Here is a 15,456-nt window from a genome sequence, read left to right on the forward strand (position 1 = left end):
GAAGCATCCCGAATAAGAAACAAGCCTTTTCTCTTTAGATCAATGTAGCTGAAGTTTTCCTGGTCCTGCCTGGCCCATGGTCAAGACAAATCTCTCTCACCCGCCAGTCCTGCAACCAAGTAAACACACAGAGACTTATATTACTTATAAACTGTATGGCTGCAGCAGGCTTCTTACTATCTAGTTCTTATATCTTAAATTAACCCATTTCCATTCATCTATACCTTGCCATGTGGCTTGTGGCTTACCAGTATCTTTACATGTTGCTTGTCATGGTGGCAGCTGGCAGCGTCTCCTGACTTAGCCTTCCACTTCCCAGAATTCTCCTCTCTCTTTGTCCTGCCTATACTTCCTGCCTGGATACTGGCCAATCAGGACTTTATTTATTAACCAATCAGAGCAACACATTCATAGCAAATAGAACGTCCCACAGCAGATCAGCAAGTACCTCAAGCCCACTTGTACACATAATGGGTCCATGATATCCTTGTGCCCCAGCTTGAGGAAACCTAGTCTATGAAATCTATACTCATAAAACAGAGCATAGATGGGGGCTGGTTATTCATAGAACACTGGGCCTCTACTGTGGGTTTTTTGTCACAAAAATGACCAATGTTTGACTTATACTAGTCAGTGTAATAAGCACATGAACAGGCTTAGATACTCATAAGACACTGAATTAAGAATGTCTTGAAGGCTATATCCTGACTAGATAGTTTGGAATGTGATTGCAATGAAAACATTTTATTTTCTAACTTATCTTTAAAAGATTTCTATAAACTCATTGTCTTTGTCTCACTGAAAACCAAGTGAAGTGGACACATACTTAACTTCTGTTTTGCCTTTATTATGCGTTTATCAAGTTGTATTTATTATCCCAGTTAAAAATGGGAAACATGAGTTATTCAGAATAGTGACATCTAAGTGATAAGGTAATTTTTCACCTTTCTGTTGGAGCTTTTCAGATTAGCTAAGTTTCTCCCACATACCAATTTGTATGTATTTCCCAGATGTTCCCAGCCCGGGTAGATATTCAGCTATTCTACCTTTCGTTGATGTAGAAAACACATAAATAAAGTGACAAGAAGTAGATTTTATCCCACTCCTTACCCCACATTCAATGTTGAAGCTCTAAACTCCAATGTGACTATACTCGAAGACAGAACTTTTAGATGGCAATTAAAGATAAACTAAACTAAGAGAATAGAGCCCTGTTTGCACAGGATTAGTAGCCTTACAAGAAAAGGAAAAGAGAGTGCCAAGAGATGCCTTCATTGATCAAATGCTTGCAGCACAAGCATGTAGACCAATGATCTCTGTGTAGGCAAAGCAGAGACAGGGAAATCCTTGGGTTTGCTAGTCAGCCAGTGTAACTCTACCAGAGAGTTCAAGGTAAAAGTGAGAGCTCCATCTTAAAAAAGCAAGGTGAGTGCTTCTGCCCAGTCATAGTAATCTGAGTGGCCTGTGCTGCCACCTGAGGCCATGGTGATGTCCAGGGCCCAGCTGGAGCCCAAGGCCATGTCTGGATCCATGGTCCTACCACAGCTGGGGTCTGTGTTGATGTCTATGGCCTGTCCAGGGCCATGGTGATATACGGCCCAGGCTGCGGTGGAGGGCCATTATCTGGGTCTGTGGTCTTACAGCAGCTGGGTTCTGTGTTGATGTCAGTGGCCAGTATTACCACTGGGCATCATGGGAGAGCTGGTCATGGTGGCCTGAGCATGGGAGAACTGGTTCTTCCCCTCACCAGATGCATCAGCAGGAGAACTGCCCACTCCTGAATTGCCCCTCTTCCCACCATCACTGGCTACCACAAGGAAGAGCTGGTCTCGCCCATCACCCACAGGAGAGTTGGCCCTGATGGCCTAGGCATGGGAGGGCTAGACCTGCCCCTCACCTGACAGGGGCAGTCCTGTGGAGGCCTGGACTGACCATCTCAGCTACCACCCAGGCCTATATCCAGGGCTTTGAGTTGGGACACCCCAGCACCTACCCCATTTATGACCTGCTGGGGCATATGAATTGTAGTCCAGGATCTTCATGACTCAGAGCAACAACAGGCTATCCTAGAGAAGTTTTGATAAGGGTCCAGTACTGATGGTACACCAGAGCCCAGAGGTATACCAAAAGACAGAGGCCTTGAACCAGACCAACAACTCATTGCAATGAACATTTGCAAGTAAATCTGGGCAGAAGGATATACCGTGTGACACACTGCAGCTCCCAAGGCCACTACTGCAAATGAATATGTGATGGAGAGGTAGGAAAGACACAGAATTGAAATGTTTTTCTTTTTTCTTTTATTTTCTTTTTCTCAAGGAGGCTACAAGGGTGGATGGCAGATATGGAAGGACTGGGAAATGAGTGGGATTGGGGTGCATGATGGGAAATTCCCAAAGAATCGATAAAAAAAAATATGTTACAAAAAAAGCAAGGTGGAAAGTGACAGATTGCATCCAAGGTTGACCTCTGATCTCCACACATGGGCACCTGTGTGGACTTACACACACACACACACACACACACACACACACACACACACACATCACAAAGATAAAAGAAGGAAGAAACTATCTCCTTCCTTCCCTCCTTCCCTCCCTTTCCTCCTCCTCCCTCTTCTCCTCCTTCTCCTCTTTCTCTCTCTCCCATTTGGAGACACAGCAAGAAGGTGGCCATCTGTAAGCCAGGTACAGAGATCCTCCGGGAATTGGTTTAGCCAGTACCTTGTGGTACTCTGCATGCTCTTCAACAGCAGAAATGGTCTACCGTTTGAGCCACCTCACCTCTGGTACTGGTTTGACACCCTTAGAAGTTAAGTAGTGAACATTGTTACAGAAAATTTAGAAAAATCACACACACACACACACACACACACACACACACACACACACACACACCACTGTATGGATCTATTACAGTTTCACTTCTGTAATAATCACCAGGAATTTCTTGGTAACTTTATTATTTAAAAAAAAACACAAAACAAAACAAATAGTGGCATAAAGTCCATAAAGTCAGTGGAAAAACTGAGCATCAATAAGGAAATGGAGCTGCTATTACTCACAAATATGTCTTTTCTTGGCCACTGTGATCATAGTAAGTCCTTTGGTGAGTCAGTTTTGAAAGTTACTCTGTTCACCTAAAAAAATGATTGTGACTTTTCTTCGTAAATCTAACACTTTTAAAAATAACACAGCAAGCCAGGCGGCAGTGGTGCATGCCTTTAATCCCAGCACTCGGGAGGCAGAGCCAGGCAGATCTCTGTGAGTTCGAGGCCAGCCTGGTCTACAGAGCAAGATCCAGGACAGGCACCAAAACTGTCTCGGGGAAAAAAAAAAAAAAAAAAACCCTCAACATTTCTGGTGACATCTTACTTATCTATCCAACATATACATTTATTTACCTAACTTTCTTTTTTATTTCTTTTTTTTCAGAGTTAGAAAGAACTTTATTAGAAAGAAGCCAGGCCTGGAGAGAAAGGAAGATGTTCGCAGCAGAGAGAGAGAGAGAAAGAGAGAGAGAGACAGAGAAAGTAAACACAAAAAAAGAGGGTAGTAGTCTTTTTGTTTGTTTGTTTCAAGACAGGGTTTCTCTGTGTAGTTTTGGTGCCTGTCCTGAATCTCTATCTGTAGACTCATAGAGATCCGCCTGGCTCTGTCTCCCAAGTGCTGGGATTAAAGGCATACGCCACCACCACCCGGCTATTTACCCAATTTTCTATCAATTGCCAATTAGGTTGTCTTAAGTTTTTTACTCTTGTGAGGAATAATGATATATAAATTAATATTTATTTTCTGTTTTTGTTCGCTAACTCTAATTCACATAAACATGTTTGAGCATTTGGACACATGTTGCTAGCATGTCCTGTAGGGACAGTTGCAAGTGTCTGTGACCCAGTCTTTGCAAGTCAACAGGAGCTCTGCAGCTAAGTGCAATGATTTAGACACACACAGGTTTGACTGAGGAGAGATGGTAGAGGCTCGTGTTAGCCTGTTTGTCTTCCGTGACTTGTACAGAGAATATTGACAGGTTTGTATTTTAATTCAGAGCATTCTATTCTGAAGAACAATACAACATCATGAGCTCTCCAGGTTTCTTGTGAAATTCTACACAGTTTTGCTATTGGATGCATTTTGCATGTTGATGAGAGATTTCTTTTTCTGTTGTTTCATGTGACTATCAGATCTGTGGTGGCATGCATCCAACTTTCCACTTGTCTATAATTTTTTTAAACATACAAGAAGTGACCAATGATATGTTTATTTGTTGATTTTAATGTTTTAGATAATCCTTCACCATACCAAGGTTATATCAAGATTCAATAACTTTTATTCTAAATTTTTATGATTGTTTTTTTTTCCCCTTTTAACAACCATGTGGATTTTCTTTTCTGGTGAAAATTTTAAGTGAAAATATTTTCTTCTTTGTTGGCTTAAAATGATTCTCTCAACTTTGTTTACTGGCTGTCTTGGGTCCCCTGTGGAGCTTCAATACCGTTCTGGAATGTACTACACTCTCGCATAGAGCTCACCCTGCTGTCAAGTGAGCCGCAGAACCTAATGCTTTGAAAACTATTGTCACTTTGTAACATAGTTGGCCACCTGAATGTGACAGTTCCCCACTGTTTCATTTTGCTGTTATATTTTACTTCAGGATTATTGTTTATTGAATACTGCAAACAAACTTTGGGATTACTTTTCAACCCCATAAAATCATCACACAAGTGTTTTGACTGCAGCTGTATAAGACTATTAATTAACTTTATGAAAACTGACAACTTCTGTGATATTCACTTTTCACAGCCAGACTCGTAGCAGTCTTTTTTTTCCCTTTTTTTCTTTCATTTTTCTTTATTAAGAAATTTTCTACTCACTCCACATACTTCTTCTCTGTATTGTTCCAATTTTAGTATATGTGCTCCCAAAGCGAGCACAACTTGTAGCAGTGCATGGAATCAGATTTGGGTCCATCAGGAAAATTGCCTAATTTTCATATAAGGAACTCACACTTTTAAAATAATTATTTCTGTTTGGTTTTGTTTAGAGGATAAATTTTCTTCAACTGTATTTTCTTAATGTCTAATTTTAGTAAACAGAAAAACCATTAATGCTCTAAAGTTTACTTATTTACCTATTCATTTAAATGCTCTCATTTTTATTATTGAGTTCTTTATTATTTGATTGACCAAAGCTTCCTAAGAATTAAAATGATAAACATCCACATGATGATTTTTCCTACCCACTAAGAAGAGCTACTTCTGCCGGGCGGTGGTGGCGCACGCCTTTAATCCCAGCACTCGGGAGGCAGAGCCAGGCGGATCTCTTTGAGTTCGAGGCCAGCCTGGTCCACAGAGTGAGATCCAGGAAAGGCGCAAAGCTACACAGAGAAACCCTGTCTCGAAAAACCAAAAAAAAAAAAAAAAAAGAAGAGCTACTTTGAATGTCTTCTCAATTACAAAATAAGTTCTATACTAAGATTTCTCTCATTCTATGATTATTCAGTGTCTTAACTGATAAAATATAAAGCCTCTATCAATTTCCCAGACTTTTCTGTTTGTGAAACAAAGGGTCGAGCCTGGGTTTCCTCATCATTTGTATTGCTTGTTCTTTGGTCATTAAGAAAAAACATCTATTTTGTCGTGTCTAGATTCCTAATACAAGGTTTGCTGTATTTAGAAATTTGTTAAACACCAAGATGCTTTCATCTGTGGAAAAGTCAGGCCTAAGGAAACGTCACCAAAGACCACTGAAGTTCCCTCACATCAGGTTCCCTCACCAGTAGACATGCGTGCTCCTTACCCCTCCTTGTCTGTGTCCAACAAGTGTGACTGAATGAATATTTAAGTAGTGATAGAACTCCCTCAAAAGCTTTGCTTCAGAGAAGTGATTCTCAATCTGGAGGTTGTGACCCCTTTAGGGGTCACATATTAGATATTTATATTACAATTTATAACAGTAACAAAATTGCAGTTATGAAGTAGCAGTGAAATAATTTTATGGTTGAGGATCACCATAACATGAGGAATTGTATTAAAGTGCTGCAGCATTAGGGAGGGTGAAAACCACTGCTTTAGAAGATTGAGATATAGTTCCCTTGGTAGAGTGCTTGCCTAGCATTCATAAAGCCCTGAGATTAGTAACACATAAACCCAGCCTGGTGGTGCACACCTGTAATCCCAGCACTTGAGAGGTAGAAGAAGAAGGATCAGAAGTTCAAAGTCATGTTCAACTACATAGTGAGTTTGAGGCTAACAGCCTGTGTTCTATGAAGCCTTTTCTTAAAAAAAAAAAAAAAGTTTTAATAACTATTTGGAGACATTTGTCATTCAAATATGGCTGTCCCTTTGTGTTTCAGCTGCTGGATGATTGCACTGCTCGTCTGAAAATGTCCCACCCAGCGAAAACCCTGTACACCTCAAATGGAGAGCTCATTCAGTCATGGGACAACATAGAGAGGGATATGACTGTCTGTGTGTCTGCAGGACATGGCTTTATGACCTCAAAAGGTACGGGTGACACCTTCTCTTTTATCAAGGCCTTGAAGAGTAAAAGCATTTAGTCTTCCCTGCAGAGTCCTTGCCTGCTGAACTTTGAACACTGTAGGATGATTTTTAGTAATTACACTCCTCATGTGTGCAATTCCATGTTATAAAGGCGAAGTTTATATCTGTGTGTGCAAGAGAAGCCATAGTTAACGTGGTTTACTCTAAGGAAACTCAACCAAATTTCAGTGAGTCTTGGGCCTTACCCAGGCCTATTTACAGAAATATTGATACTCACGTTTGAAAGCATTTCGTTAGTTATGAATGGAAAGTGAGGTTCCTGTTGACTTATTACTATTTGAATTATTCAAAGCAATGCTTTATTAATGGAATTCTCAGCTTGAAGATTTCCATTTTCTTGCAAGAGTAAGTATTGGCTAGTTTTAATAAACTCTCCATTTCCTTTGATAAACGAAAGAAATGGAAAGACCATATTTACAAAATGAACTCTAGTCTTTCATCCTACTTATCCTGAAGAATTCAAAGCCCCTTTCTGTAGGTAGGTAGATACTAGCAAAATATAATTGTCAGGAAATTCCAAAAGACATTGTTTTTACATAAAGGAAATGAAAAGATTAGGAAGAAAATTACCTGATATCCCTATAATAAAAATACTGAATTTTTTTTCTTTTAGAAATGAAACATAAAATTATTACTATGTTATCTATAAGGTGAGTGAATGGAAAGGTTTTAAGATAATTGGAGATATACCCTCACATTTAGCCCAGAAGAGACAAAAGTATAGAATTGCTTTCAAAAACTGGGGAGACACAGATTTATTGAGATGTCTAGCATTGTTCGGAGGGACGGCACAAAGTCTCCCTCCCTCGGCACTATCCTTCCTTATGGACAAGGTCCCAGTCTTCACATTCTTCCTGTTCTGTTATCTCCTTCTCCATCAGGGCTCTGAACCTCAGCTCAGTAGTCACTTAGATGCATTCAAAAATGGTAACGTTGTTGTCATTTGTAAATGCTAGCTAACAGCTTTCTGTATTCTCAAAGTATACATCCTATAAGAGTAATATACACAAGACTTCCTTTCCTGAGAGTCTTCAATTTACTTGTGAATATAAATGCTCTAGTTACTTTTCTTATTGCAGTGGCCAAATGCCTAGGGGTACAGCCCATCGTGGCAGAGAATGGCCTGAAGCAAAAGGAGATTGAAGGTCATATTGCACCTGCAGTCAGGAAGCGGAGAGTTAGGAAGGTTGAGGCTCAGTCTCCTTTCTCTTTTATTAGGTCCAAATCCCCAGCCCACAGGTGTGTGCCACATCACTTAACCAAGTCTAGAAACCCTATCAAGGACATGTCCAGAAATTTGTGTCCTAGGAGATTCTATGTCCTGTCAAGTACCCCTCAATATCAGCCATCCCAGTGAGCACCCTTCAAATGATCACAGCCAAGGGAAAAGTAAGCAAATGGGCACTTCAACAGAGGCTCTGACTCAGTCCCCCATTACTCACACTGCTCAGTCTTTCATATTCTCAGCATGAGCCTTCTTGCCACATAGTGCTCACCAGGTCTGACTGATAAATAAAGCTAGGTCTGCTTCAGGAAAGCTGTCACTAAGGGTAGCCAAACCATAAAGGAAAATCTGGACTGCCTTCCCAGGAGCAAGTAAATTCCCAGAAAAATCTTCCCCAATGAAACCTGGGAGGGGGATGGAGAACATTAGAAATTCCAAATAGCACTCTCCCTACCATTTTTCTCTCCTCTAAGTATGTCTACAAGTCTGCAGACAAACATTTGTTTTCAAATCTTCAGTTTTATAAACACACATTTCTGTGAGGTCAAACCTGGCTCCTGTCTTGTGGAAGAAGGCTTTCCCAGGCCGCCTTCATGGTGAAGGGTTTGTGCTTTCCCCCAGCTGCCCGAAATCTTTCCAGTGTGTCATGTCTGACATGGGAAATACGAATCTGATTTTTTGATGCCATTTTGTTGTTTTCATGAGATAAAATAAAAATAATCACCTACTAGAAATCTATACTTTGCAAAAATACTTTAAAAATGAAGAGAAATACTTTTGAATGTATTTATTCATTGTGAGATGTTTAGTTAAGTAATCATTCCACATGTGTTTTTTTTCTATGACCAACCAGCTAAGAGGTGTGTAAGAAAATAAGACATTCTGAGAGTCTTAAAATACGATGATCATTTATTTCATACACAACAATACAAAAACTGCCTAAGAGGCAGATGTATTATGCTGATTTTTTAAAATGAATTTCATTAGGCAAAACAGAGTAGAAGCTTTCTGAATGGCATCTTTCTCATACCCTCCACACACTCAAGAATGCTTTCTGTCGTTTGCAGTAAAGCCCAAATACTGTTCCCAAGGCTTTGGTTTCCATCTTGTCAGTTGGCTGGGTCTGTTCAGCACTGTCCTGTGTTAGCTTCTTATTCAGACCCTTTCTACCGTTTGGGAGGAAGTCCTCTCTAGTGCCCCCAATTGCACGGACATCCAAAGAGCTGCAGCCTGTGCCTGATGGGGTGAGCACAGCCAGTGTGTAATGAGGATGCAGGTGGGAGCAAGGAGTCTGAGGGAGCTTAGATTCTATAATTTAGTTCCCTAAATACATTGACCTGTCTCTAAATGCATGTGCTTTTCTTTTAACAGAAGAAAAGCAACTGGTGAACATCAAAGCAAATTATGCCAGAATCCGACGACATCGGGGCCCGGAAGCGACAGACATTGTGGTGTCACCGTCCATGAAGCTGCTGTCTCTCATGGAGCTACACAACTAACTTCAGCCAGAACCTCATGCTTGTGCTGTATTTTATGGGTATAGCTTGTTCTCATATGCTAGTTACGACATGATAGTTTTTTATCCCTTTTGACTCGTACAGTCTCTCTTTTATTCCCACCCTCAGCACTGAGATTTGAACCTAGTCGTTGAGCATATCCTTGAGCAGCGTGCCACTGAGCTATGCCTCCAGCTCCCTCAAACAGTCTCTTTCAAAGGTTATTAGTTTCCACATTTCAAGTGAAGTAGCATTGGATGCCTCCAGTCTGTTCCTGGAAAGGCAACAAAACCAGACAAATAATGCAAGTGAGATGATCATCTTAGGTGAACTGTCTTTGAGAAAATAAAAGCACAAACTACTCGTTATTGAAAAGAAACTTAGAAGAATCAAGGAACATACATATATGTACATATGTGTGTATATAGATAGGACAGTGATAATAAAATGACTCTTTGACCACTGAACCCTAATTTCAACTCTAAGTAGCATTTTCTGGCTCCATTACTCTGATTTTTGAGCTTCTGTTAAAATCCCTCACATACCCAATAAAACTGGAACGGCTGGTGGCTACCAAATACACAGAAATCTGTCTTTTCTTCTCTAATTTTTCTTCAGTTTTGCATGCCTCTCTGAGGGCACAGTTAGATGTCACTCATGAGAATGAAGGTGGGTAGTTATAGTGAAAGATTGGTAAGAAGAAGTCATAGAGTGTGTCCTCAATACAAAAATAGAGAATGTAAAGGCACTATTCCAAAGACCATCCATGTAAGGAAGATGGGTGTGAATGTGTGTGTGTCTGTAGTCTTGATGTCATTTCTACAGAACAAGAGGAATTTACCTGTTAATTTGCTCCTGGGAAGAAGAGAGACCATTTAGAAAACAAATGGCAGTGCCAGGCCTGAGTTTGGTTCTGTTGCTGGTGGGATGCTTCAGGGAACCGCCCCTCCTCCTTGTCTTCCTCTGTACTGCACACAGTTCTGCCACAGTGTAAATCGCAGCCTGGCTAGGTGTGTACACACAGAACAGCACAGCCGGGCTCCCACCTCAATCCTCTATGACGTGATGCAGGAAGGCAATGTATCATGTCTACTGAAGGGGGGCTTTTGGGAACTGCTACAAAAGGCCCGATATTTATTCCTAGTCTGCAAATCAGCGGGGCTGCATGAATAAATCCCTGCTGCCTGGGACACCATGCTGGTGAAGTCTCGTGTGTTAGATAGGCAACAATTCACCCTTTGGCAGACATTTTATCGTGTGATGTTACAGAGGCAAAGGTGGTCCAGGGCAGCTTTACAGCAGAGGAAGCAATACTCCATGATGCATTTACTTTGTTTTTCTTTCTTCTTATTTTGCTAACAAGCCTGAAAGAAAACAAGAAAGGTTAGGAAACTTGCCCGTGGCTGGACAGTGAACCATCAAGAGTCCCACCGACTGGGTCTTTTCTTTGCAATGAAATGAATTGATCACAATTCCCAAAAAGAAAATAAACATTTTTTTTCAAAATTCTGTGAAAACAAATGCATTTCTTTAGGTGCAGAAGCACCTATCATTTACTGCCAAGGAAAAGTTGCTCTGCTATGAAAACAGCATCATTCACCCTAGATCAAATGTGCAAATTCCTGTGAAGTCTTCCTGTTGCATGGGAACAGGCCTGAAGCGAAAATTGATAATATCACTAGCGCCCTATCAAGCACCAGGAGACATCAGGCAAAAGCCTTAAGTGAACTCCTCTGTTGCCCGTAAATGGGATTTTAGATGTAATCTAACAGTCATCAACACATCACGTTTGACTGGGGAGGCAGCCACACGTACTCTGTAGATGACAGCTTGCAAGAATAGCTGTGGGATCCGTAGTCAGCTCTAACTTGGACCGAAACAGTCCAAAGTTTTTCCTTATGATTACCTCTCTTTACCAGCTGGAGTTTAACTGGGGGGCAGTTATTACACCTTAGCAAGAACTGTAGGAAAAGGCTATTTCAACTCAGTGAGTTGTCCTGAGCTTCTAATAAACACAGTCATTTCCTCTGGGGACATGTTTATCAAATTCCAATCAATTTCATACATACGTCAGATTTCAGTTTTGTTTTGTTTTTTAACCAGCTGAAAGCCATTTTATTATCAGATACTAAAGGAGAACCCTCAAGGCTATAGCCTTCCCCAGAAATGTATTCCCTGCTGGTTCACCACCCTTGAGGTGTGAGTCAGCCATGGACACCTGCATTGGTGATTACTTTCAGGAGAACTGGAATTCTAACAATGTTAACAACACGCAGTTTGTTGAACAGTTTGACGCGTGTGAGGCTAAATGACTGTTCATAATAAACACTTCAGCTGAGTGTTTCTGTGAGCTTTGGGAGACAGGACTCTGTAATGCTTCAAATCACCAAGGTATTCCAGGGTAGTAACTATGAGTTTCCATTTTTTTATGATTGCTCATAATAAGTAAATATTGTTTTACAAATCCACAAAGTAAAGTGAAAGCAAAAACAAAACAAAAAAATGAAGGTAAATATGTTCTCCTTTGCCACAAACTCCCTTAGAAACTATAACCATTGGGTGTTATGACCTTTGTACTAGCTATCATCTTCAGTGACAGACCTAGCATGCTGAATGTCACTGAGAGATTTGTGGTTCTCCAATGCAACAGTGTAGGGAGCAGCATCATTTGGGAGGATGCGATTAGAGCATACAAATCTGTGTCATTCGAGATGGTAACAAAATCAGATGCCAATGTTCTCAATTAAACAGAATCTGGACCATTGGACAGTGGTCCTCAGCTGTGTCTATTAAACCAATGGCTCCAGTTTCTGACAGGCCCTGAGCACACTACTGTACAATTAACTGTGGAGTACCTTGCCCGGAAGCTTAACCACACCTTCTGTCTATCCCTAAGCTGTCAGTATCTGTCTTAGTTAGGATTTCTACTGCTGTGAGAAGACACCATGACCACGGCAACTCTCATAAGGAAAACATTTAATTGAGGGGGCTCACTTACAGTTTCAGAGGTTCAGTCCATTATCACCATGGCGGGGAGCATGGAGGCATGCAGGCAGACATGGTGCTGGAAGGAATAGCTGAGAGTCTTACAAAGAACAGGAAGTCAGCTGAGATGCCGGGCAGTATCCTGAGCATAGGAAACCTCAAAGCCCGTCCCCACAGTGACACACTTCCTGCAATAAGGCCACACATCCTAATAGTGCCCCTCCCTATGAGATTATGGAGGCCAATTACGTTCAAACTACCACAGTGTCCTTCTGAAACCCTTCAGATTCTAGTGTATCATGGACCACAAGCACTAGTACATTCAATTCAGAATCACCATCCACTTACCTTAAGAACACAACTTTGGGCCTCTGCTCTTTTTCTCTCTCCCCACTCAGTCGCACAGGGGCACCAGCACTTGCTCTCTCCTCCTATATTCTATTTGCAGATGTGTGCGGTGGGACAGCCTATTGGTAATACCTTTGCATTTAGTTTGGGAGAACTAAAAGATGCCGTGGCTTGACAGTGGGGACCCTCTGAGTATCCATCTGCTGCTGCTTGGAAGGTCCACTGGCTCTTAGCATCATCTCTCTGGAGTGGGCTGTGTCCGTCCTGCTTGGCAGTTGCTTACGGCTTCGCAGCCCCAAACCATGCCATGTAAGCAGAGTTCTAGTTCCTCGTGTTGGGAGGGAAACTGCTGCTCTCTGCTTCTGCTTACCTAGTCTTGGAGGGAGGAAAGTGTGCTCAGGGCCAGTCAGAAAATGGAGCTATTGGTTTAATAGACACAGCTGAGGACCACTGTCCAACGGTCCAGATTCTGCTTAATTCTCCTCTAAGAAACTTTGAGTCTGATTTTTCATCTAAAAATAAATAAAAGAAATCCACCCACGGAGGTGGCCTGATTGGAAAAGTACTTTTGCCCTCAAAGCATGAGGACCTGAGAATGTGATCCCTAGATCCCATGTAAAGAAGCTGGGTGTGAGTCATAACCACGACCAGCCTGGCAAGATATCCCTAAAGATGCAATAGTGATACTCTCATCTTGGAAGTCTAATTGGACGTATGGCCTGATCGACAGGAGGGAAATCATGTCTGGCAACGGAAACCCAGGCAACTACCCAGGGTTAATGAAGTCATAGATCATAGAGGAGAACCTACAACCACCACTTTGCTAAACCAGCATCATTCCTAACTGCATTCATTCTAAATACTTATTTGCTGCACAGATAAATGTAGTTCTCATATCTCACCAAAGAAATTTCTCTTTGCAATAGACAGAGACCATTATAGAAAACCACAACTGGTTAAAATGCAGAGAAAAAGTGCCCAATGGTCAACCCTTAAGTCATATATGTACAAGCAACAGTAAAGGGACTCATCACCATATTGTATTATGTATATATGTATGTGTGTGTACACATATATGTAATCATATCATATATATAAAATCAAAGAAAAAAGGCTATGAATTTGAGATGGGGGAAGGGACATAAGAGAGAGGGACATATGAGGAAACTGAATGGGAGAAATGACGTAATTATTTTAATTTAAAAAAGGTTTTAACCTGAATATGGTGGTGCACAGTTGTAACCCCAGTGCTGGAGAAGTGGAGACAGGGCTTGATGGCCAGCTGACCTTGCCTAATTGGCGAGCTCCTGGCCAATAAGAGAGTCTGCCTCAAAATAAGGTAGACAACTCCTGAGTAACAACACCCAAAGTTGTCCTTTGGCTTCCTCCATGTACATGTACAAATATGCATGTGCATACACATGAACAGATACACAAATAAATCACAATTCTTCACAGAACTTGTGACTAAGTTTTCCTAATACAATTCTCCTATTTTAGTGTACATAGGAAGTCCCGGGTAAACCTGGTTGAAAATGCAGATTCCTGGGGTTATGATCCCTGGGCCTGCATAGGGCATTTTACTGAACATCTGGGGAGAAGTGTGGGAAGTTGCCACAGCTGAAGAAGCTTATCAGGAGTTGAGAGCTTGACAAGGAGTGTGCTGTTTACAGTCAGCTGGTGGCCCAAGCTGGAAGTCCCAGTCTGAAGACCACTCTCCAGTCCCTGTCAACCCCTTTGCTGTGTGTGAGGGATTAGACCTAACTACCCTTGTGTGTGTTCATTGCCACTTCCCTAAGAAATTAGGAAAATAGTCTTTCTTTCTTTCTTTCTTTCTTTCTTTCTTTCTTTCTTTCTTTCTTTCTTTCTTTCTTTTTTAAGTTGGGTTATTGAGACAGCGTCTCTCACTTAACGCAGGCTGGTGTAGAAATCATATGGAGCTGAGACTGGCCATGGCTTCATAGCCATCCTCCTCCTGTCTCAGCCTCAAAAGTGCTGGGATTGCAAGTGTTAGCCATGATGCTCATATTTAAATGGTTTGGTTCAGAACCAACCACCTAAGAGGTTGGGACTGGATCAAGGTATTAGAAGGATAAACAGAGAGTCACAGGCATGAAAGCATCTCATATTAACCAGCCTCGGTGCTGACAAAAGTGCTATTTTAAAGGTCACAGAAATACTGTCAGAATTATGGGACATACACAAATAGCAGGGTAATTTTGAGGATGGTAAAACTAACCAGTTTCCTAACATATTTTTATAAGAAAAGAGAGATTTGGGATGAAAACAGGATTTTTGCTTTTCTTAGTTGTAGGAGCTACCTGGGCAGAGAAGGCTAGCCCTCTCTAGTAAACACTGGCTCAGTTAGTGTGAGTTAATGTGAAAGTCCAAGCCACATCTTTAGAAGCCACTTTTTTTGTGCAGAAAACACAAAGAAAATTAGTATTTTAAAGACTTGATTCATATGTATTTAGCCATGCATGTGTGTGTATGTTTATGTCTGTGTGTGTGTGTGTGTGTGTGCTTGCTATTAAAGTACTGAGCATGCAAAGGTGAATATGACACCTGGGATTTCCCCACAAAGCACATGGTACGTATTGGTAGGAGGCACTCAGAAGCTCTGCAAGTCCAGAAAATAGTTATGTGCAATAAATAAAATGACCAAAAATTGTCTTCAGTCAAAATGAGTCAGAGAATAATTAGAGAGCAGATGAGGGGTGAGTTACTCAATGTCTGACAGAAAGCCTCTGTAAGGAAATGACATTCTTCAACAGAGGCAATAGTCAGGAAAGAGCCTGACATGCTCAAACGACCCTCATTAACATTGCACTGTTACAGAA

The 15,456-nt window shown here is 41.3% G+C and overlaps 1 protein-coding gene across 1 annotated transcript in view; it reads left to right on the forward strand.

The window, feature by feature from the left end:
- Window positions 1-9,871, forward strand: part of Dcdc1 (doublecortin domain containing 1) — a gene marked incomplete at its 5' end in the record, with an annotated part of 398,886 nt that extends 389,015 nt beyond the window's left edge. Inside the window, 2 exons of the mRNA XM_059258913.1 lie at window positions 6,355-6,505; window positions 9,159-9,871. Of these exons, the coding sequence (XP_059114896.1) occupies window positions 6,355-6,505; window positions 9,159-9,286 (279 nt within the window). The remainder of the gene's footprint in view (window positions 1-6,354; window positions 6,506-9,158) is intronic.
- Window positions 9,872-15,456: the final 5,585 nt, after the last annotated feature.

The sequence above is a fragment of the Peromyscus eremicus genome, chromosome 4 (assembly GCF_949786415.1).
Source record: "Peromyscus eremicus chromosome 4, PerEre_H2_v1, whole genome shotgun sequence".
NCBI lineage: Eukaryota > Metazoa > Chordata > Mammalia > Rodentia > Cricetidae > Peromyscus > Peromyscus eremicus.